General features: G+C 45.1%; 2 protein-coding genes across 15 annotated transcripts; both read right to left on the minus strand.

Annotated features, from left to right (window-relative positions):
- Positions 1-3747: 3747 nt before the first annotated feature.
- LOC119319278 (transcription termination factor MTERF4, chloroplastic-like) lies at positions 3748-9212 on the minus strand. Of its 14 annotated transcripts, XR_005154417.1 has the most exons (5): positions 8240-9212; positions 7945-8094; positions 6622-6735; positions 5636-5679; positions 3748-4859 (listed from the first exon to the last, which is right to left on the minus strand). XR_005154417.1 is itself a non-coding variant. In XM_037593768.1 (2 exons), exon 1 carries the CDS (start codon positions 9128-9130, stop codon positions 7967-7969), a length of 1164 nt encoding a protein of 387 aa, XP_037449665.1. In that variant the 5' UTR covers positions 9131-9212; the 3' UTR covers positions 3748-7543; positions 7945-7966. The 14 variants fall into 14 exon arrangements, 1 of the variants encoding a protein (XP_037449665.1); XR_005154416.1 differs by having other exon boundaries at positions 5636-6735; XR_005154415.1 differs by having other exon boundaries at positions 5636-6869.
- Positions 9213-11603: 2391 nt separating this feature from the next.
- On the minus strand, positions 11604-20919 carry LOC119315446 (receptor kinase-like protein Xa21). Its single transcript, XM_037590076.1, has 5 exons — positions 18132-20919; positions 17692-18049; positions 17469-17528; positions 16977-17025; positions 11604-11630 (listed from the first exon to the last, which is right to left on the minus strand). The coding sequence occupies exons 1-5, from the start codon at positions 20917-20919 to the stop codon at positions 11604-11606; spliced, it is 3282 nt and encodes a 1093-aa protein (XP_037445973.1).
- Between the last annotated feature and the right edge of the window lie 3102 nt (positions 20920-24021).

Consider the following 24021-nt stretch of genomic DNA (forward strand, 5'->3'; position numbering starts at 1 on the left):
TAATAGATAAGAGTCATTTAAAATATCTGGTTAAAAAATCCATGTAATAATCAGAAAATCACTTATTAAAACTGTACACTCGAACATAAGGAAAACACCTTCTCCTCTGTGTCGCCACTCCCGTGAAAATATCGATGGAAGAGGAATATTCAAAAATTCAATACATATGGACCTATCTTTTGAACTTTGCAAGTATCATACTTTGGAGTTTTAGAGTATTCAAATGCAAATGCGATATTCTCATGCAATTAATTTGAATAAAAATGAGTATACTTAAATCTAAAATTAAATTCTTATTTTTTAGGTGAATAGAATGAGTTTACTGATGGTGCAAATATTATCTTTCAAAAGAAAAAGAAAAACACAAGGTGACCTCTCGTCTTGTCAAATTTTACACACGGTATGATCGTATCTATTTTCCACAACCTTTGTATAAACACCTCTCAATAAGAGTAGCCTTTTTGTATAAACCCCATTTAAGAGCGACTTTGTGACACGACCGGTAACGGACATTCTCAATTCAAGATTTTGCACACGAGTATGCACTAGACCAGGGCCAAATATTTGCTACAAACAAAATCGACACCTCCCTAATCCGACTTGAAGTCGAACACCGGAACGCCATCATGATCGAAAATGGAAGGTGTTGCGGCTCTTACCATGCTTACGATCGACTCGTTGGAGTTGGATCCGTTTTCATCTCTAATCTCTAATAATCTATATATGCATACATCGCTTTGCCCTGCTGCTCAATCGATCATAATCAGATCAGTTACAAACAAGAAACAATCAGCACCATGAGCGACGGCGACTGCCCTGCTGACTGCGGCGACGGCGACTGCGACTGCAGCTGTCTTTGCTGCTGCTTGTGCGACGACCACTCTCGGGGCTCCGGCCACACTCCCCACCGCTGCCTCCTGATCATCATCCTCCTCCTCCTCCTGGTTGCCATCCTCGTCGCGGCCTACGCCTTCGTCCTCCATGTCCGCGTCGCCGTCGAGGACGCCTCACTCGCCCGCCTGGCCCTCACCGGCCCCAACGGCACGACGCTCGCCTACGACATCTCCCTTGCCGTCGCTGTGCACAACCGAAACTGGGCCATGCACGCCAGGGTTGGCGCGCCGCTCGACGCGGACCTGCTCTTCGCCGGCGAGCGCTTCGCCAGCGTCAGGATGCAGGGGAGCTCGCACGGGAACATCCGGCCATTGAAGGAGGTGTACAACGTCGCGGCGTCAGGCGAGAGCACCGCCCCGCTCGGAAGCGTTGGGGTGGCAGAGTTCGTGAAGGAGAGCCCGGCGGCAGGCGTGTTCCGGCTGCAGGTCAAGCTCACAGGGGAGGTCGGCTGGAGGCCACCTGCCCGCTCGAGCTGCCTCTGTCGTCGCCGGCCAGGTTCAAGAAGATCAAGTGCGGCTAACCAATCATGCATGCATAGCTCTCCTCTCCAGTTCTGTCAGCCAGCCAACGCTAGGCATCGACCGGATCAATGCAGCCTATCCAGCGTGCTTCACCCTCTCCATTCTTGTTGTTGACTGATGCCTGCAATAAGTTGCAGTAGGTTTATGAGAAGATGTACGTATTTTTCATGTTTAAATGCAGTTGATGTCAATGGAAGAAGCAACAAGATACAATTCCGTTGTCATCTCATAAGCTAACAAATTGCGTGGGGAAGTATTGGGTTATGAAGCACATCCATGCCTGAATAAAAACACGGGTTCTGAAGCACACAAACCATGGAAGCAAAAGATAGCATGCACAAAAAACTGAAAAATATGCAGAATAGATTTAGCAATCTGCTCTGATGGCAGAAAATTTTATATAGCTTATAATTCATCACATCGAGTAATATATCCCATCTTGGGAGTGTATGGAAAAAATATAGTATAATATCCAGCATTAGCATGTTCTTTCATAACGGTCAGTAGTAGAAGCTCGGCATAGTTCTGAAGATATATTTTTCAACACTAAAAAATAAATCCCATACAATGGAAGCCAGTTTGCATTTGTTAATGCCTAAAGTAACTCTGGTTTGATATAGCATAGACTACAAATGTAAATGTAACACCTGAGATCAATCTAGGTAGAATGGATACCACGCTAAACCGAGAGTACATACTCTAGCCATTTGCTGGGCATAAATAATGACATAACGATAATGTAGATTTATTCACTGAAAGAAAGATTGAGTATTGCATTGCAAACTACAATGGACATCGAGAACATAGAGATACAGAGTGTGCAAATGTACACTTCAATGATACTTGAAGCATTTGCTGAATACAAAACAGCACGTTCTTGCCGTATTAGCATTAACGATCAACTTTGTTGTAAGATTCTTGTTTATTTTGCAGCTCTGGTTCGAGTAAAACAAACATGGCTACAACATTTAAGCAGTTACTATAGATATCTTCACTTGGTGGCTGAAAGATTCGGAGTTAACTAATCAGATCTGATTCTGATTCAGAATTACTAGAAAGAAGGTTTACTGAAATTGCAAAATTCAAAAGGACAAAAGTAGGAGCTTCTTCACGCAAGGCGTCAAGTCCACAAATACCTTCAGAATCACGTATATGGATAGCAGAGTCAGAGCGCCCTGCTTCGTCGATCTCCTGGAAGAACAAGAAGGGAACACCATGCATCTGCATCCAGTTTCAGCACATCTTCTGAAAGAAAGAACGCGCCATCTACATTCAGTAAATCAGTATGCTCCTATAATTCCACAAGCTAGGCACCAGATAAGGGACACACAACAGATGTTCATTTCAAATCAGATCTCTTTGCGATTAATAGCATGGACCCATCTCCTTTGTGTTATTGCAAGCACACAGCTGAGGTCTCATTTCTTCCAACTTCTAAAGCCTAAAATCAGGAACAGACAAATATGCACATCCTCACCACATCTTGGGTCTTAATTTGAGGTACACAGCATGTATACTATTCCTATGTTCTAAGTTCTGCAAGATTCTATAATTATGCAATATCTAGACTTAGATTTAACTAAATAGGCGACGAAGAGATGACATTTGGTATAAATGAGAAAATTAGTGGGATAATCTCTTAGATGAGGTGACAGTCTTCATTCTTTCAGAGCCGAAAAAAATGAAACGTGGTAAAAAGAATTGTTCATTCTCTTTTCTCCAATGCCAGCATACACGTCTTTAAAGAGATCATAGCTGACACAACAAAACAAAATATAGAAGAGTATTCCAAAAAAAAAGCAAATAGTGATATGGAATACAGATGCCTAAGCATCCATGTACATAGTGCTAATATGGAATAAAATCAGTAGTAAAAAGGTATGACAGATAAATGACATAACGAGTTTTAAGATTAACTCAACAAAAGTTCTGTTATATGAAATGCCCTCTGCTTTTCAGAAATTTGCCTCTGGAGCACAAATACCAGGGCCTCCAAAATGCCCGTTACATAGTTCTACAAGGATAAGTCGATAACAAAAATGCTACTAGCCAACTAATGCACTATTCAGTTCTGACATCAGAAGCCATATGAGAAATATCAACCAGTAGGCCATCAATCAAAGAATATAAGGGGAACAACTGAATAAAACTACTGAGTAGTACACAATGACTTGCTTTCACAACAGTTTTATAAGCAAAGCTACTGTTGGATGAACGAAGATTTTCATCTTAGAAGAACTAGAGCAAGCAACCAACATACTAGATCCAAACTGCATCCTTGGGAGTGACAAACATACTTTCATCCGGAGAAAATTTAGAAGTCCATGTCATCTTTGGCAAAAATGAGAACCTTCTTTCATGAAAAGATAGATTGAGGTGCACATGAAAATGCTATGGTCATTTGAGAACATAAAGATACTTGAAAGTATTTGCAGAATGTCCTGCTATCTCTAATCCGACTTGGAGACGAACACCGGAACGCCATCATGATCGAAAATGGAAGGTGTTGCGGCTCTTACCATGCTTACGATCGACTCGTTGGAGTTGGATCCGTTTTCATCTCTAATCTCTAATAATCTATATATGCATACATCGCTTTGCCCTGCTGCTCAATCGATCAGAATGACAGAATCAGATCAGGCACAAACAAGAAACAATCAGCACCATGAGCGACGGCGACTGCCCTGCTGACTGCGGCGACGGCGACTGTTTTGTCTGCTGCTGCTGCGACGACGGCTCTCGGGGCCACACTCCCCACCGCTGCCTCCTTCTCCTCCTCCTCCTCCTTCTCCTGGTTGCCATCCTCGTCGCGGCCTACGCCTTCGTCCTCCCCGTCCGCGTCGCCGTTGAGGACGCCTCGCTCGCCCACCTGGCCCTCACCGGCCCCAACGGCACCATGCTCGCCTACGACATCTCCCTCGCCGTCGCCGTGCACAACCGGAACTGGGCCATGCACGCCAGGGTTGGTGCGCCGCTCGATGCAGAGCTGCTCTTCGCCGGCGAGCGCTTCGCCAGCGTCAGGATGCGGGGGGGCTCGCACGGGAACATCCGGCAGTGGAAGACGGAGGTGTCCAACGTCGCGGCGTCGGGCGAGAGCGCCGCCCCTCTGGGAAGCGCCGGGGTGGCGGAGTTCGTGAAGGAGAGCGCGGCGGGAGGCGTGTTCCGGCTGCAGCTGAAGCTCGCCAGGGAGGTCAAGTACCCGCCACACGGCGACGCGCACAGGCTGGAGGTCACCTGCCCGCTCGAGCTGCCTCTGTCGTCGCCGGCCAGGTTCGAGAAGATCAAGTGCGTCTAACCAATCATGCGTAGCCCCAGTTTTGTCCAGCAGCCAGCCAACGGCAGGGATGGATGCAGCCTCTCGACGAGCGTGCTGCATTAGCTTTTGCTTCATTAATTTTCTTCAAGTGCTGCTTCACCCTCTCCATTCTTGTTGTTGACTGATGCCTGCAACAAGTTGCAGTAGGTTTATGAGAAGACAGAACATTTTTCATGTTTAGAAATGCAGTTAATCTCAATGGCAAAAATGTGTAAAAAGGGTCAACTGTTTGTGACATCTGAGCTTGTAACCACGCGTTTAGTTTTCAATGCTGCTTTCAACCATGTTCAAATGTCACGCATGATATTCGCATTTATTAGAATTTCACAAGTTAAGAACACCGGCCCTAGACAAATGAGTGTTTCAATGGAGAGCTGGCTCCAATTAAGTAAACTCAAATTTTAGCACATCCTCTCCCTCTGGAAGAAAGAAAGAAATTAGCGTCTATATTCAGTAAATTGAAAACTTTTAGTTCAGGTGATTTGGATTAGAGAATGGGACAACAACTCCAGTGCCCTGCCATGTCTTACCTCTCTGCCTTCCAAGGAATAAAGTCTAGTAAACTTAATACATGGTGAAGGCAGAGAGGTAAAGTCATCAAGAGCTAGCAGCGACCAAAGTAGCATGCAACGGACTAAAAAAAAAGCCACTAGTAAACTTAATACATGATGAAGGCAAGGTGCTGGCAGTTGATGATAAAATACAACTCCTGTTTTAACCCTGAAAATTATAACAATTGTCTCTATGGAACAGAGATGAAAAACTTCAGATTCGTTCTATTGTCTCGCATTTGCACTATACGTGTAACTCCACTGGTGCTTTGCATTGTTAACCATGCAACAATAAGTAGGACCATATAGTGCTCAGAAGCGAGAGAGAAAAGAAATCAGTCATTCTTCCTCACCAATATGTCACCCTAAATTGTTCCTCTCATTTTCCGTGTCAGATCTGCACAACCAACATTTAGAGAAAATATTGGAGAAAGAATTTCAGAAATAAGAACGATAAAATCAGCTAGCATTTGCAATTGGTATTCATCACATGCCTTCAGTACATTAGATACTAAAAATGCACACTTTAAATTATAGGGTAAAACAATTTTATTCGCACTAAAAAATGATGTTTCTCTTTTGCTGAACCTGTATGAAAATATGCCCATTTTAATAGACTGAATTGGACATTTATGAAAACTACAGAATGGCTTTTTGCTCAGAATCCTCTAATCATTGATATTTTTTAAGACGAGAACATGATTTGTCAACATAATTAGTTAACCACAGTCATAGAACAAATGTCATAGAGATGCCGCTGTGATAATAGAAAAATACTGAGTTGTGGCTCTGAAGAGTCTGAAGTGAAGCGTCTATTAATGTTAGCCGTATTAGTTTCTGGCAGCCAAATATAGAACATGCCATGTTGGAGGGAAAAAGTACAGTCAAAAAACTTTGTTATAAGATTGGTGTTAACTTTCTGCTCTGATTCAAGTTAAGATTTTTAAAAAGTACTATAGCTTCACACTTACTTGGGTGTAACCCATGAAGTCTGAATGATTTAGAGTTAACAATCAACTCTGATTCAAATTCAGAATTCAGAGTAGAAAATTTACATCACGCTTTCTGTTTACATGCATGCACGATTCATTCATTTTTTTCAAATATAAGCACACGGAGCTCCAAGTATGAATTGATTAAAGCACAAGATGCTGCTACTTTATTCGACTTGCTATTTTGTTCAGTTTGCCTCACTCAGCTGAGCTGATGAATCCGAGAGGCATGCGACAGCAACTCGTCAGCCACCATGTTATAATCTCTAGTATAATACTAGAAGGTTTACTTTAACTTGCAAAATTCAAAAAAGAGACAAGTAGGAGCTTCCCTGAATAAAACTTACGCCAGCATCAGGCCATACTTGTCACTAAATCTTCAGGGCATCATCAACTTACAGAGCCTTCAGAATCATGTATTAGTGCATCAAAGCCATTGCCGACATGTTTCGCGTCGTTTCCTGGAAGAAGAAGAAAGCACCATCTACATGCAGTTTCAGCACATCTTCAATTGCAAAAATTCAAATACATTCAATCAGTATGCTCCTATTGCCCAGCCACTTTTTGCTTGAGGAAGAACCCCATATCTTGTCACCTGGTGGTAAGTCACTTCATCAGCCAACCTGTTCACTTCTCCTACATTTCATTAATGTTGATTCTATAATTTCAACAAGCACCAGAGAAGGGCGACACAGAGCTGATCTTTAAATGCAAGGACACACCTGAGATCTCATTTCCTACAACTTCTACAGCCTCACATCAGGAACAAACAAAATGTGCACCATCCTCACACAGGTTGGTTTGTAGACTGAGGTACCTAGTAATTCCTATGTCTGAAATTCTGCAAGATTCCAGACTACATGGCATCCTATTCCCATTCCAACTTTCCAGATAGAAATTTGCAAAAGTGATGGTACATAAGACCCACTTTACTATCCTAAACAAATATGCTACAGGATAAAGATGCCCTCACAATCTATATGGAATTATGGATAGTGCTTTTATGGAATAAAATTAGCTAAAAGATATAGCAGAAACTAACATGGTAATGCCATAACCCTTTTTCAGGTTACCATAACATAACTTCCCTTGTTGTATGAAATGCCCTCTGTTTGTCAGCACCATGCCATTACCATGCAAGCGGCAATTTGCTTCTCCAACAAAAGCAACGGGGCGTTAGAAATATCTGTTCACGTGGTGATGTACTCAACTATTCAGTTTCGAGATCAGATGCCCCTAGAAAAGTACCACCCAGAAGGTCATCCAAAACTACAAGAGACAAAAAAAAAACTGATATACAAACTACTAGTCAACAATGGCCTGCTTTCAGAACAGTTAATATCTTATAAACAAAGCTACTAATAAAGCTACTCCAGGCAGAAGGAATATTTCAGCTTAGAAGAACTAAAGCAAGCAAGCAACCAACAAACTAGATCAAAACTGGATCCTCAACAGTGATCAGCACATCAACAAATCCAAAATTGTTTCCCAAGGAAAAAGAGGTTCAAAATTTCCATCCAAAGAAAAGTAGAGACTTCATATCATCTTTATGGCCAAAATGAGACCATTCTTTCATGGAAATATTGATTGAGGATTGCATTCAAAACTGAAATGGCCATTTCACAGCAGTGTGATGGTTTCTTCTCTACTGAATGACATAATGAACATACCAATTTTCTTATTAGTCTTGGTTCATGTAAAACTGAATCTAGCTGGAACCTCCCCTCTGCAAGCTGTTGCATAATCTTCAGCGAGATGCGGTGCAGCATCCTTATGAGGGCATATGAACTTCTCGACGAATACCTTCTCGCTGATCGTGACTGCACCAAAGTAGCCCCGGTCATGATCTAGCAATCCACTTTCCTTGAGAAATTTGACAACATAGTACCGGGGTCTGAGCCGACCCTCCAAGCTATACGTGAGCATTGCCGGACGACAAGCAATATATGCCGGTTCCAACCCCACCTTGGAGATGAGGAACTCAGACCTGCGCTGCAGCGATTCCTTGGACCTCGTCAGTATCAATGGGGCCTTAGAAACAGCAATGCCCACCTCAGCATCCGTCCACATGAACGTATTCTTCAAGTAGTCCACCCTGGCCGCGATCTCCTCTTTGCTGAAACACGCAACAGCATGCAGCGCGTGGCTGAACATCCCAGAACCACAGGGCACACCTATGTTTTCGGCATATGCCACCATGTCCTGGAAGCGCTCTGGATTGATGACGAGCAGACCTGGTCGACTGATGCATAGCTTGGCAATATCACAAGCACCTAGCCCGCACTCGTGCAGATAAGCGACATTGGGCTTGACCACACCCTCAAGGTCAGACGAGAGAAGGTAGGGGTTCCTCTTGAAGGCCCGGAGGAGGTGCTCAGAGGACCCAAAGAGAGGCAAGTAGTATTGCAGCTTGGAGACGATGGATCTAGAGCGGAAGCTGTTACGGGAGAGCCAGACGAGGCGTGCGATCTCAGAAGGCGAGAGACCGAAGCCAGTGAGCCCCGCGACGTTGGGGGCCAGGGTTTTCTCCACACCGGCGCAGAGGAGCTGCGGGTCCTTGGCGACGAGGGCGGCGACATCGGCGCCGGAGAGGCCGAGGCCGGCGAGGAAGGCGAGGACGGCGTCGGGCTTGGCGGGGGATTTGAGGTGGGAGAGCTTGGCGGAGGCCTTGGCGGCCTGGGGTCGGGTGAGGCCGCAGGTGGCGACGAGGTACTCCTCCACGGCGAAGCTGCTAGGGTTGGGGGAAACGGCGGGCGCGGCGGCGGAGATGAGGCGGCTGAGAGGGGAGATGGCGGAGGCGGAGGCGGAGGAAGAAGGTAGCAGTTGGGTGAGGACGTACTTGTGGAGGCGGAGCATGGCGTACTGCTGTCGTCGGCGGCGCGGTGGCGCCGGCGGCGAGGGAGAGAGAGAGTGATGGGGATGGATTTGCGTGGTCTGGTTGGACCTTGATGCTGGGCTATCAGTGTCTGTCGCATACTCGCATCTAATAATGGGCTGGGCTGGGCTGGGCTGAAGCGACTCATATGCCAGAAAAAAAACATACTGCACCCCGTCTCCTAAAAATAACCATAGAAACTCCGTACATACGAGTTTTTGTTGTCGTAAAAAAATATTTGAGTTTTTTCCCTTTATCTTTCTTTCTTTATGATTTATTTACATAGACTAAAAAGACACCCTTGATAATATGTTGTCCAATAGAGAATGAGCATTGATCCGGCCAAAGACGGCAGGCGATGTAATGCAATCGAGATCTAAAGCTCGTTCGTCGAGTGAAATAATGCCGAGCAAACACGATCGTAATGCGTAGGAAGCGTGGTGGCACCTGGTGCACTGGGGGGCGCCGGGGAAAGCGATTTTTGCGCGAACGGGGATGGGCCCGCCGAGTCAGCGAGACACCGTTTCGTCGTCCTCATCGCCTCGGTTCCCCCGGGAATCAATGGCAAGGCTGCTACGCTGTCACCATGTATTTAAGAGAATTGACCATGTATTTGTAAAATGCTCATTGTATATTCGTAAATATACATCAAAGTAGATATATAATGCTCATGTGTTTAAGAAAGAAAATCTGATAATAAAATGGAGAAAACGAAAAAGAAAAGAAAGAAAGAAAGAAACAAAAAATTAATACGTAAATAAAAAATGCCTAAGGAAAATGTAAATTAAAAATAAACAAAAAGGATATAAAATGATAATATAAATTACGGAAACATAAAATCAAAAGAGAAAAAAAGATCTAGACAGTAGAAACTTGACCATTGCCCGAAAGAGATTAACAGAAAAGCTTAAGTTTGTTATGCAAGTGGGCATGAATACAAAAAAAATCAGTTACTGGGCGCCCCGCATGAGACTAGAGGTGGTTTTTAGAATCATGAACATCTTTCAAACTTGTGAATATTTTCAAAAAAATCATGAAATCTAATTCAAATTCACAAATATCTTTTGACTTCGCAAAAGTTTTTTGAGTTTGTGGATATTTGTTCAACTTCGCAAACAATCTTCAAACTCATGAATTTTTTTAGAACACCTTTTAAATTTGCTAACATTTTTTGAGCTCATGAACATTTCTTTCATTTTATTGAGTTCCTGATCTTTTTTCAAATTCATGAACATTTTTTAATATTTAAAACATTTTTGGAGTTCATGATTTTTTTTCAAATGCAAGAAACCTTTTCAATTTTGCGAACAATTTTTTAGTTCGCGAACATTTTTCCAAACTCCTGAGGATTTTTCAAATTTAAGAATCTTTTTTATTTCCGATTTTTTTCAGATTTGCGAACATATTTTGTGCTCACGAAATTTTATCCAAACTCCTGAAGTTTTTTCGTGTTTAATAATATTTTTTAATTTCCGATTTTTTTTCAAAAGTCCCAAAGTTTTTCGTATTTAATAATATTTTTTAATTTCCGAACATTTTTTCTGATTTGCGAACATTTTTCAATATCATGCCTAATTTTTTAAATTCATAAAAAAGATTATGCATATTTTTCAGGCTGGCCGGCCCACTAAAGAAACGAACTGAGAAATGTAATCCCAGGATCACCGCTTTCCCGGTGCACCAAATAGCTCCAAGGTTTAATTTAGACCGGGATTGATAAGTTCAGCGTACCAACCATAGGGATTCCGAATTGAGGGTTTGATTTAGCTAAGCTCTATAAGTTCAAGGTTTATAATGGACGTTTTCCTCCATCTAATAACGAAAACATCCTGAAACACTCCTGCGACGTGTCTAGAAAAAACGAGCACTAAACATGGCAGCTCGCTGCGTCCCTGCAGAACAGCGCACGACGCTTTCAAAGGGTCGCTCTTCCATCGGCCCGATCAAGATTCTCAAGTGCTTTTCGCCGGCACAATTGTGAATTTCATAGGTGCAATCTCGTTGCTTCGGGAACTAGGTAAGATTGCTATTTGAATCTCAATAACCTTTAGAGAAAGAACAGTACTGGTACATCAGTACTGATGAAATTGTTTTGGCTGCCATTAGAGAATAAAAATCAGACTTCGCCAATTAAGTCCAAGAGATTCAGAAACAACTTTCACCTACTATAGATAGCTTGTTCACTTAGGTTGTAGCTCAGGGAGGAAAGATTCAGAATACAAGACTTTCAGCTCCGACGTTGAACGCAGATCAAACATGTCTTCAGCAAGAGGAAGCATGGAGCTTAATGTGCGAAATAATCAAAGCAAGAGGAGCCCACAAAGAATCCGGTAGGCAACATCAACGCTTGTGTGCCTCCTTGCATGTCACACATTAACTGTAGTACATACATAGCAAGCAACCGATCACCAGGAAGGAAGAAGAAAGCAGAATGCATCTACACTACATCCAGTTTCAGCGCATCCTCGCCGTGTCTGTTTTCTGCAAGGTTCAAATGCAAAACATGCAAGAGCATGGAAAACCATGGTTACTGATTCCGGATTAAACTCGTGCATTTTGGTTCTTAGACCTCGCTCTAATAATTAAAACAATAACATTTTGAAGAACGAAATATCCAATAAACCGACTCACTGAGAAATTAGCGCTTAATGGTTTGTTGCTGTACATTGGTGCATCGGAGGGGATCAGTTTGTAGTAATGGGTATCGTCAGTGTTTCCTCATACCAAATGATTTCGACAATTAAATCTGAAGTGATGGGTATCAGTATACAGGTTCTTGGCCTGAGTCAAGATTGGTATTTTTTTTTATTTAAGTGTACAAAAAGGAAAAGGAATTAAAAGGATACGTATGCATCAGCCCCATCCAGGATACATGTACCATTTGGGTAAGCCTAGCTAGTACTTACTTCACAAAGTTTCTCTCGAGGTAGAAACTTTGAAAATTTTCTGAGAAAGATTTACCAGGAAAATGGAGCTGAATATTATCATGTGGCGATGATTTGGGTATGGAAGAGTGCTCAAAAAGTTTTAGGGTAATAGAAGGGGTCTAGATAGTACTTGCTTTGCAACGTGTCAATCTGGCCATAAAATATAAATTGAACTTGGGCTCACATAGATGATTTAAATGAGTTGCAATTTGGAGGAGGGTGATAATTTTGGCATATGAAGGAATTGTATAAATTTCATGTCATTTGGATATATAAAAATGATACTTCCTTCACAATGCTTCTAGGTGGACAAAAACTTTGGAAATTTGTCGAGGAAGATTTGCTAGGAAAATGGAGCTAAACTTTTTTATGAGGCAACGATTTGGATAGGAAAAAGTGCCCAAAAATTTCGAGGGTAATCAAGAATATATAACTAGCACTTCCTTCATAAAGTGTTGTTCTGAACAAAATAGGAAAATGAATATTTTTGAATTATTTTTGAACTAGGCAAGGAAGGTTTTTTCTTTACATATTTGACGAAGATATGACCCAAAGAATTTATGAGATTTTTTTGGGATTTTTGGGAATGACAGAAATATAGGTTGCTTCACAACCTAGGGCAAAAACTGCCACATGGACATGACACATAGGCAAAACTGATGAGGTGGCGCCTAGTCATAGCAACCCACCATAATTTACAAGGTTATGGCCATCTATATTGGTCATGATCAGTTAGAAATAAGGCAGCGGACCAGTGCTATCTGCTTTATGACCATTTCGTGTAAGGAAATTACGACCTTTGTGACCAAAATGGTCATTACAGTTTAGGGTTTGGAGCCCCCCGAACAGCTTTTGACCAATTAGTCTCAAATAGTCATAGATATATGACCAATTCTTCCAGGGTCACTGACAGAAGGTCACTAGTTGACATATTTCTTGTAGTGCCAGTGCTCCTCTGAGTGTTGGTCCAACCTGTCAGCCGCCGGTGGCCACCAGGGGCAACTCTGGGCTGGTATTTTGTAGTGATGATAGCAATAGCAACGGAAAAGTAAATAAGCGAAGAACAATATATGGAAAGCTCGTAGGCAATGGATCGGTGATGGAGAATTATGCCGGATGTGGTTCATCATGTAACAGTCATAACCTAGGGTGACACAGAACTAGCTCCAGTTCATCAATGTAATGTAGGCATGTATTCCAAATATAGTCATACGTGCTTATGGAAAAGAACTTGCATGACATCTTTTGTCCTACCCTCCCGTGGCAGCGGGGTCCTTACGGAAACTAAGGGATATTAATGCCTCTTTTTAATAGAGTACTGGAACAAAGCATTAACACATAGTGAATACATGAACTCCTCAAACTACGGTCATCGCCGGTAAGTATCCCGATTATTGTCACTTCGGGGTTAACGGATCATAACACATAATAGGTGACTATAGACTTGCAAGATAGGATCAAAAACTCTCATATATTGATGAAAACATAATAGGTTTAGATCTGAAATCATGGCACTCGGGCCCTAGTGACAAGCATTAAGCATAGCAAAGTCATAGCAACATCAATCTCAGAACATAGTGGATACTAGGGATCAAAACCTAACAAAACTAACTCGATTACATGATAGATCCCATCCAACCCATCACTGTCCAGCAAGCCTACGATGAAATTACTCACGCATGATGGTGAGCATCATGAAATTGGTGATGGAGGATGGTTGATGATGACGATGGCGATGGACTCCCCTCTCCGGAGCCCCGAATGGACTCCAGATCAGCCCTCCCGAGAGGTTTTAGGTCTTGGCGGCGGCTCCGTATCGTAAAACGCGATGAATTCTTCTCTCTGATTTTTCTCTCCCTGAAACACAATATATAGAGTTGGAGTCGGAGGAGCTCCAGGGATCCTACGAGGTAGGGGGCGTGCCCCCCACCCTCGTGGACAGGTGGTGGGCCCCCTGGCCTTCATCTTTTGCAAGTATTTTTTATATTTTCCAAAAAGTTGCTCCGTGAAGTTTCAGGTCATTCCGAGAACGTTTTGTTTCTGCACATAAATAACACCATGGTAATTCTGCTGAAAATAGCGTCAGTCCGGGTTAGTTCCATTCAAATCATGCAAGTGAGAGTCCAAAATAAGGGCAAAAGTGTTTGGAAAAGTAGATACAATGGAGACGTATCACGGAGGCGCGAGTACAGGCGACGAGCGACGGACGGCGCCAGCGGCATGCGGCGGTGCTGCAGCTAAGCGTTGTGGCCGGAGGCGGGAAGCGACGGCTAGAAGTGGCGGGAGCAGGCGACTGCGGCGGCAGCAACAGACAACGGCATAGGGCGGCAACGGCATGCAGCATGGCAGCGGGCGAACGAGGGCGCAGGGCGCGCACGGGCGTGGCCACTACGGCGGGCCCAGGGCGCGACTGGGGCCAGCCGGAGGCGTGACAGCGAGCGTGGGGACATCTACGACAACAAATCAAGACGAGGAACAAGAGGGAAATGGAGGGGATGCTCACGCAAGTCTGATGGCGAGGTCGGGAGCGCAGGGGTGGCCGGATGTGACGATCTCGACGACGAGATGCGACGATGGTGGCGGAGAAGACGACGCGATGGCGAGGCAGCAGGGCGTCCGAGCTCGAACCGATGCACGTAGTCGGTGGAGTCGATGGCACTAAAGCTCCAGGGCATGCTCTCAGGTGACGGGGATGCCGGTGGCCGCGGGATCGACACGGCAACGACGACCATGAGTTTCAGGCGATGAACAAATGAAAGAGAGAGAGCGCGAGGGGATAAGTGAGGATTAGGGTTTGTCTATGGGGTCGGGGGTCTTCTTATCCATCTCGAGGAGGTAGTGGATGCTTGACACGACGACGATCGGTGGCGTGGACGGCGTGCACGCACTACCAGCGCCATGGATGAACAGGAGAGGAAGACAAAGGCACTGGTGGGCTGGGCCTGCGCCTTGTCGGTCTAAGGCCCACGGAAAGCGGGGGAGAGGGGTTCCCTTTCCTTTTTATTCTGCGTTTCATCTTTATTTATTTCTGTTTTACTTTTAGCTATTGTTTTGCTATTTCTATTGAAGGCAAAAGATTTTGGGTCCAACAAGTTACTTGACACATAAATACTATGCAATGTTATGAGCTAGCACAGCAAGTTTCAAGTTATTTTGAAATGTGCAAATATTTATTTAAATTGAAAAGGATCAATTAAAAGCTGTTGGTCCAATTTTAATTAGTTTAAGGGCATCTTAATTATTCATAAAATGTTGGTTTCTTTCAGGAAAATTGTTAGTGGACTTTTGCAACCCAGTGGACATTTTTGTTTTACCGTTTGAAGAAATAAAAATTTGACTTTGTTTTCAATTCGAATTCGTTTTGGATCAAAGTGAGATTTAGGAATTTAATTGCGATGACATGGCATCATTAGTGTGTGGTTATTGTAGCTTAACTACCGAGGTGTTACACCGTCGCCGCCCCGAGGTCGTCCCCGCGGCTGCACCGACTCGCGAACCGCCGTTGCGTCGCCCCTTCGGGCCGCAGGGTCGCGGCCCACGGTCCCCGCTGTCGCCCCGACCCGCCTGCCGCCGCTGCGTCACCCCTTTGGGCTGTAGCGCCGTGGTCCACTTCGCCGGCACCGCACGTCGACCTTCCGTGGTATGCGCCGCGCTGTCTCCCTTGGCGCGGGAATGCCACCGCCCGCGCCGGTCTTCGTCACGCTGTCAGGGTTCTTCGCCTACTTCGAGCACCGCCGCCGCACTCCTAACCTAGCCGCCGCCGCTGCTCTTCTTTGGCCGCTGCCGCCGCCCGTCCACCCCCTTCGTCTTCGTCCAAGCACCAGCCCGTCGCCAGCGTCGCCGTCATCTACCCCGACCACTTCGTCTACACCGACCACCGTTGGTGACATCGGCCCCGCGCCGATGGACGCTGCAATTGTCGTCGAGTTCTTCTCTGCTGGCCCCTCCGACATCTCCGACATGGCATACAGCTCGTGCAGGTCCCTCATCTACGCATGCCCGGTGCTGGCAACACCGATGCGTGCCTTCATCCACGACATGTCCCCGGTCCTGGCATGTCTGGTCGGCGCTTCGTCAAGTTCGTCTTCGTCCGTCTATGCATGCCCGGTGCTGGTAACACCGGTGCATGCCTTCGTCCACGATGTGTCCCCGGGCTTGGCAAACCCGCCACGACGCGTCGTCAACAACATTTTCTTCCCGGCGCACCCCTACTTCGACACCACTGCGCCCATGCTAACTCGGTGCCCCCTTGCACCCACGGTTCCACGGCGACTTCCTTGACACCGGCCACCACGACTCGACATCGACCGCGGCATTCTTCGCACGGCTACCTCGACAACGGCTCCACCACCCACGCTCTTGACTACATCGACAAACGGCACAAAGGGCTACCGCCTGCTTGAGCAACCTTGTTGGTTTTCACTCCAGCCACGGCTCCGCGATGCGTCGACCGTTACGACTGTGGGGGGTGTCTGTCGGCTTGCCTTCGGATTCTTCTCCAGTCTCACTATCTGCATCGCTACCGTTGTGACTACGGGGGGATGTTGAGTAACGTGATTGTATTAGGAAACATAGATTAGACTAGGAAATATGCTGGCTTGCCTTGTACTCCAAATAGATCATATACTCCTATATATATGCCCACAAGGCTCAAGAAATACAACAACTATTCCACCAAATCTCTCTCTCCCTTCTAACACTTCTGACACGTCGGCGAGGCGAGGCGTGCATGGTGGCCACGAGAACAACGAGGGGCGGCGATGGTGGCACTCGGATTCATGCGAGAGAGCGAGCCAGAGGAGGGGATGAGCATGGGGAGGAGCTCGAGGGGGTCCAGGGGGTGTCGTGGCGCTCTTAGGGGCCTCCAGGCGAGGCGGGTAGGTAGGAGGTGGCCACGCACCTTCGTCCTCCTGGCAGGGGAGGAAGATGACAGGGAGGAGGCTGCTAGGCTGGGCCAGGTAGTGGGCTGCCAGGTGAGTTTTCCCTTTTATTATTTTTCTATTTTTCTTTTCTGCTGTTTGTTTTGATTTAGTAAAAATATGAAACCATTTTTATTTCTTTTGATAATTTTTGTAGGGACTAGATGGACTATTCCAGAGCACCTCACAACTTTTCAGGATTATTGGAGCTATAGATTAGCCCCATTTCAAATGCATTATGGGTTAACTCAAAGACCAGAAATTTCCTAGGTAAATGTGCAGCATTCTGGTTTAGGTTTCCACCTTGTGCCATAATCATGAACATTTTTAGGACATTTTGGGTGCACTGAAAATATTTTTAATTAAGTTGAACCTATTTGAATTCCATTTGGTACTAGGGTTTGATCATCCCCAATTCAAGTTTCATTGAATTTAAACAGGATGCAAACAACATGCTAACACTAGGTGCATACCAGAGTAGGGATGTGACACCGGCCAAAACCTGATTCAAACAATAAGAAATCTCTCCAAAAAGTACATATAAAGTAGATACCTCATTGTTGCAAATAAAATGGGCCCGATGACAAACAAACACAAACTGAAGTGACATACATACACACATCTATTGTTGCAGGCTCATATCATTCTAGCTCAAATGTCTCAAGCCGAGGCCCTCCATGCTCCCCTATACGCTTACCAGCAAACAGGAGGTATGCATCTCTGATTGCATGCATCTCTGCCGCTGCATCTCTTGTCGGTGCTCGGTCTTGAGCTCGTGTCTTTGAGCAGGATATGCCAAGCCTCAAGACTGAAAGCAAGCACTCCTGGATTCTAATACTTGTAGTGTTATCCTGTTGTCCGTTGTGTAGCCATATTGTTGGGTCAGCTATCTCCAAGGTTCTATCTGGAAGAGCATCCTCAGCAAACTTATGCAGATCCAATGAATCTCTGAACATGCCTTCCGTTGGGCTCCTTCCGGTAAACATCTCAAGCAGCAATATGCCAAGACTATAGATATCGCCGGGTGTTGAGACAGCAGATCCTTCTCCGTACTCTACAATTATGAAAAAAAATGGTGGTTAGCATGCCATATTGGAGTGAAAAGTAAAATATAAAATTAGAAGAGTCCTAGTCACCTGGAGCAACATAGCCTATGGAACCTCTAATTCCAGTTGAACTATATGAAGTTTGCATCCCCTCACTCGTATTTTCTTGAAGGATCCTTGATATGCCAAAGTCACCAACTCGTGCGCTCATGTCTTCATCAAGAAGAATGTTGCTTGGCTTAAGGTCACAATGGATTACCAATGATTGACAGTAGTTGTGCAGATATTCTACCGCATCCATAATATCGACAGCAATATCAAGTCTCTGGGCAAGGCTGAGCGTGTTGTTTATAGTGGGCTCTTGTGATTTTGGATGAAGCCAACCATCCAAGCTACCATTGGGCATGAACTCAAAAACTAATGCCTTGAAATCTTGACCTTGGTGGTTGACGCTTGAACAAGATGTAATGATCTTAATGAGACAACGGTGTCGTATCCTTCTCATGGCCTCACACTCGACCTGAAAACTCTTGGAATACCTAGATTGATTGAGATTAAACACCTTGACAGCCAATGTTCTTTCTTCATTGTCCAAAATACACTTATAAACCACACCATAACTTCCTCTTCCAAGCAAGTTGGCTTCTGAAAAATTGTTAGTTCCTCTCAATAATGCATGATAGGGGATTCTCTTGTAATGGTCATCAGCAATTGAATTTTCTGCTAATATCTTCTGGCTTGGTTTGAGCTTCTTGCAAAGTATCCAAACAAGAAGAATAACTGAAAGTGAAAACAAGATTGCTCCAGCTGTCACTAGAGAGATTACAAAAGACTTTGGCATCTGTTTTTTGTTCTTTCTTATGGAGCATGGAGCCAAATGAAGTTGAGGTGTACCACCACACAAATTGGCATTCCCATTAACTGCTAAGTAAGTGATGTTTCTGAAAACACCTTCATTTGGCACCTCACCTTGCAAATTATTGAAGGATATATCCAGTTCAGACAATGATGTCAAATTCTGTAGAACTAATGGGATTGACCCAGACAAGTTGTTGTGTGCTAGGTACAGTCCCTCCAGGTTTCTAATGCTACCAAGGGCCTCAGGAATATTACCAGAGAACTTATTCATGGTTAGGACCAGTATACGGAGCCCCTTTATATTTGTCACTGACTGAGGTATGCTTCCCTCAAATGAATTGTTGTATAATCTTAGAGATTCCAATACTATGCAATTCTGAATGCTGTCAGGTATCTTGCCAGACAACCGGTTTCCTGATAGAACAAATCGGTTCAGATTTGACAAACTACCAACTTCATTAGGAAGGGGTCCCGAAAGGGAATTATATGACAAGTCCAAGTACCTAGAAAGGCTAGGCAATTTAAAAATCCCTCTAGGTATTGAACCATTAAGTCTGTAGTTCATTGACAGATCGAGTACAACAAGTTTTTTCAACTCCCCGAGGCTTGCCGGAATTGGCCCCTCCAAGTTGCCATGGTATGCAGAAAGGATACTCAATTGCGAAAGGTTCCCTAGCGATGATGGTATGAGGCCAGACAAGCTATTATTATGCAAGACTAGCTGGATCAATTTTACTAGCTTACCGATGCTCTTGGGAATCACTCCGGATATCGGAGTATTTGCTATCACAAGCAATTCCAAACCAACCAAGTTGCCGATGTCCGCAGGTATACTCCCAGAGAACCTATTGTCCTGTAAGTTTAACCACTGGAGAGTCGTTGAGAGGTTCACAATTGAACCCGGTAGTTGTCCTCCAAAGGAATTTTTGGGTAGTGCCAATTTCTGCAGTTGGCTGCAATTTGCCAAGGATGTTATAAATTCCCACCCCTTGTTGTCATTCGCTTCGATTTCATTGTTACCCAACTCCAGATATTGGAGAGCTCCGAGCCACCCCAATGTGGGAGGCATATACCCACTAAATTTGTTCTGTGTGAGGTCAAGTGATATGAGGGAAGATATGTTGGATATTGAGGAAGGGATGGTTCCTGTGAAGTGATTGGCATGCAAGCCAAGCCTTTCCAACTTGGGGAGCTTGTTTCCGATATCATCCGGAATGCTTCCGTACAACATATTCGACCCGACATCAAATACTACCAATGACGACCAGTTGTAAAGAGAAGGTGGGATCATACCGTGGAGGTTGTTTTCGGCGAGATTGAAATATCGCATGCTCTGGAAACTTCCGAGCCCTGGTGGGATTGAGCTCACAAGATTGTTTCCGAAGAGACTGAAATATCGCATGCTCTGGATGGTTCCGAGCCCCTGCGGGATTGAACCGGTGAAATGGTTATAAGTGAGTTCGAGGACCTGTAGATGGGAAAGATTGGCCAGTGACGCCGGGATGGACCCTGTGAAGCCGTTGTTTCTCAGCGTGAGCACTGTCAGGTACTTGAGCTTCTCGCCAAGCTCAGTCGGGATGTGCCCGCCAAGCGTGTTGTTGTCCAGTTTCATTTTAGTCATGCTGATGCAGGAGCTCAGGTTCGCTGGCAATGTGCCGGAGAAGGAGTTCTTGCCCAAGTAGAGCCACCGCAGGCGACGGAGGCGGCCGAGGCTTGCTGGAATGTCCCCGTATAGCGAGTTGACACCAAGGTTGAGCATCCGCAGGAACGTGAGGTTCCCGATTGCCGGGGAGAGCGCTCCGGTGAGCCCGGCGCCGCTCAATCTTAGTTCCACCACCCGCGCTGGCCTCCGGTGGTTGCACGTCACGCCTTCCCAGCTGCAGAAGTCGGTGCTGCTGTTCCAGGAGGCCAGCGAGCCGCCATGGCTGAGCTGCGCTTTGAAAGCAAGCAATGCGGCCTCATCGCCGGCGCTCACAAGGACGATCAACAGGACAGCAACAAGTGAGCATAGCAAGCTCATGGCGATGCGATCACCTCTATTTTTGTGTCCCTCTTTGCGTGTGCTGTTGGTTTGGTTTGGATGAAGCATTTGCGTATTCCATATATATGCTAGCTTAGCTTTAGTTGGTCATGTGGGTGTTGCAAGTGCTGTGGTAATAATATTTCTGTCCGTTGGCACAGCTCTCAAAATCTCCACCTTGATGAAGAGTTTTCTACCATCTGTCAGGCTGGTTGTAATGAGGAGTATCATATACTAGTATCATGCATATGATATTAGTCTATGATACTACCTTCCTAAGGCTGGTTGTAATGGGGAGTATCATATACTAGTATCATGCATATGATATTAGTCTATAATACTACATCCATAATGCATAGTATCATATGTTGGTATCATAGAGGACTATATTTATTGCCATGCATGACACAAAGTAGCACATCATTTAATATGATACGGTATCATGATATGATACTCAAGCCTCTCTTTCTTCATTTAATTCTATGCCACTTCATCAAAATTGCTTAGTTGGCATGCATGATACTACCTATGATACTCCCATTACGGGCAGCCTAATGCATAGTATGATAAAGTAGTATCATAGATGGTCTTATTTATTGCCATGCATGACACATAGTAGCATAACATTTATTATGTTATGGTATCTACATATGTTACTATGACCCTCTCTCTCTTCTTTAATTTTCTGCCACGTAAGCATGTTTGCGAGTCCCAAGTATATGATACTAGTTATGTTACCCCACTATGGCCAGCCTAATGCATAGTATGATATATTAGTATCATGTAATATTTTATTTATTGTTATGCATGACACATAGTATCATAGCATTTATTATGATATGGTAGCATGATATGATACTCAACCCTCTCTTTCTTCATTTAATTTTATGACACCTTATCAAAATTGTGTAGTTGACATGCATGATACTAGCCATGATACTATCATTACGACCAGCAAAGCAAAGCAAAGCAAAGGCTGCTAATTACCATGGTTGAGCAAAGACTTGATGGTTTCGAAAAAGTTGGTATGCCCATAAGTCCGTGTAATCTTCCAGTCTCCGATGTCTTATAATTAACCTTAGGTATACCGGTGGAGTCTGGGTGAAATAAAAATAATGGCATGTTGCACTTGATAAACGGAGGTGAAGAGCAGGTTTTGCCGGCCACGCGCGTGGCCACTACAAGCATCTCATCATTACCGTGGATCAACATCTACAAGAATAATGTTGCAACAAAATATGTACGTCGCCTGCCCCATCATCGGATATAATATATCGGCATGACTTGATCGCTTCGAAAAGTTAGTATGACCATAGGCTTATAGTTTACATTGGGTCACATGAGGCCGGCACAGTTGCAGTCTGGAATAAAATAAAAAAATAAAAATAATGGCCTGCGGCCGGCCCTGATGGGCATGTTGCAATTTATAGACGAAGGAGGTTGTGAAGACAAGGTTGCCGCCCGCGCATCTCGTCGTCGCCGTGCATCAGCTTGTATACAAAAAATAATGATGTTGCAAGGAAACATAGAAGCAAGAGATTTTTTTTTAAGGAGGATATCCCCAGGTCTCTGCATCAGAGTGATGCATACAGTCAATTCATTAAATGAAAAGCCTTCCTGCCTACACGCCGGCCGAATCTTTCGGCCAGTCACTTCGTCACGCGAGACGCTGGCATATGGGACCCGTAGAAGTTTTTTTTTTTGGCACGACTCACTACCTTCACGCGGATGGCCGGCAAGCGTGGGCGGCCGGGGGCGACGAGCGCGGCCAGCCGGGACGACGAGCTACTGCCGCAACATCGCCATGGAATCCACTCCGTTAGAAGCTGCAACCGTCGTCGAATTTTGCTATCACCGACGACGGATTTTCTACATCCACCACGTCGGAGCTGCGACCTACTACAGCGATGGCTTTTTTGTTGTTGCAACCATCCTCAGATTTTGATACTACCAACGGGGATTTTTGCTACATCCGTTATGCAGAGCTGAGACCGGCGACAGCGGCAAGATGATTTGCAGCAACCGTCTTTCGATTTTGCTACTACCGGAGGATTTTTTTTTCCTACATCCATCATGGCGGAGCTGAGACCGGCGACAGCGATGAGATGATTTTTGCTGCAACCGTAGTTGGACTTTGCTCTTACCGGCGAGGTTTTTGCTACATCCATCATGCCAGAGGCGCGACCCGCGACGGCGACGATGACAGATTGCTGCAACCGTCATTCTTTTTTGCTACGATCGGTGTCTTTTTCTGCTACATCCATGCGTCGAGTCTTGGCCGACGCTCACGCGACACCGTGCAGCGAGCTTCGACAACGAGGGGACGGCGGCACATCGGGAGCTACCATGGAGCGAGAGTAGGCGGTGAGGAGGAGATGCGGCAGTGAGGAGGAGAGAAAGCAGGGGGGTGGTGAGGAAGATGCGGCGGTCATGGCGGCCGACGATGACAACGCCGTGTGACCGGCGAGGACGAGCAAGGCGGTGCAGGGGTGGCAGGCGAGCGCGGGGTCGTGCGTGGCCGTCGGCCGCCGACGCGGGCGAGGAAGAAGACGACTCGGGGGATCCAAATCCAACGATGGGATGTGACTAATCTAGCGGCTCGGGGCTGACCGGCCGAAATTTTCGGCCGGCACGCCGGCACCTAGTAGCGCCCTTTATTAAAACAAAAACAAGGTCTCACGTCTAGTACTGGCTCACAAAAATAGCCCAGAAATAATAAAAAGTAAAAAAGATGCCACTGCCTGCGAAAAATATAGGCTACGATGACTAACCACCTAGCCTATTATTAGCTCGCCATCCAAATAGGTTGAAGATAACCCGTGCTACCATCTCCCACCGGTTGCACCTAGTAACCAAAAGCTTTCCGGAGTCCGCATGAGTGAGTAACGATCACGTACGGATCCAAGCAGTGGTTCTGTAGATAACCTGCAGAAAGCTGTTAAAAAATTTCCTGTTAAAGATAATATCATTTCTGCAATTTCATATAGCTCAAAATAATGCACATATCCTTATCCGAATTTGTCCCGCAATATTTAGATCCACTCCATGTAGCCACATCCCAATTAACATGTTGGTGCTAATAGGAGGATTATTCACGGCTAT

The sequence above is a fragment of the Triticum dicoccoides genome, chromosome 6A (genome assembly GCF_002162155.2).
Source record: "Triticum dicoccoides isolate Atlit2015 ecotype Zavitan chromosome 6A, WEW_v2.0, whole genome shotgun sequence".
Lineage (NCBI taxonomy): Eukaryota > Viridiplantae > Streptophyta > Magnoliopsida > Poales > Poaceae > Triticum > Triticum dicoccoides.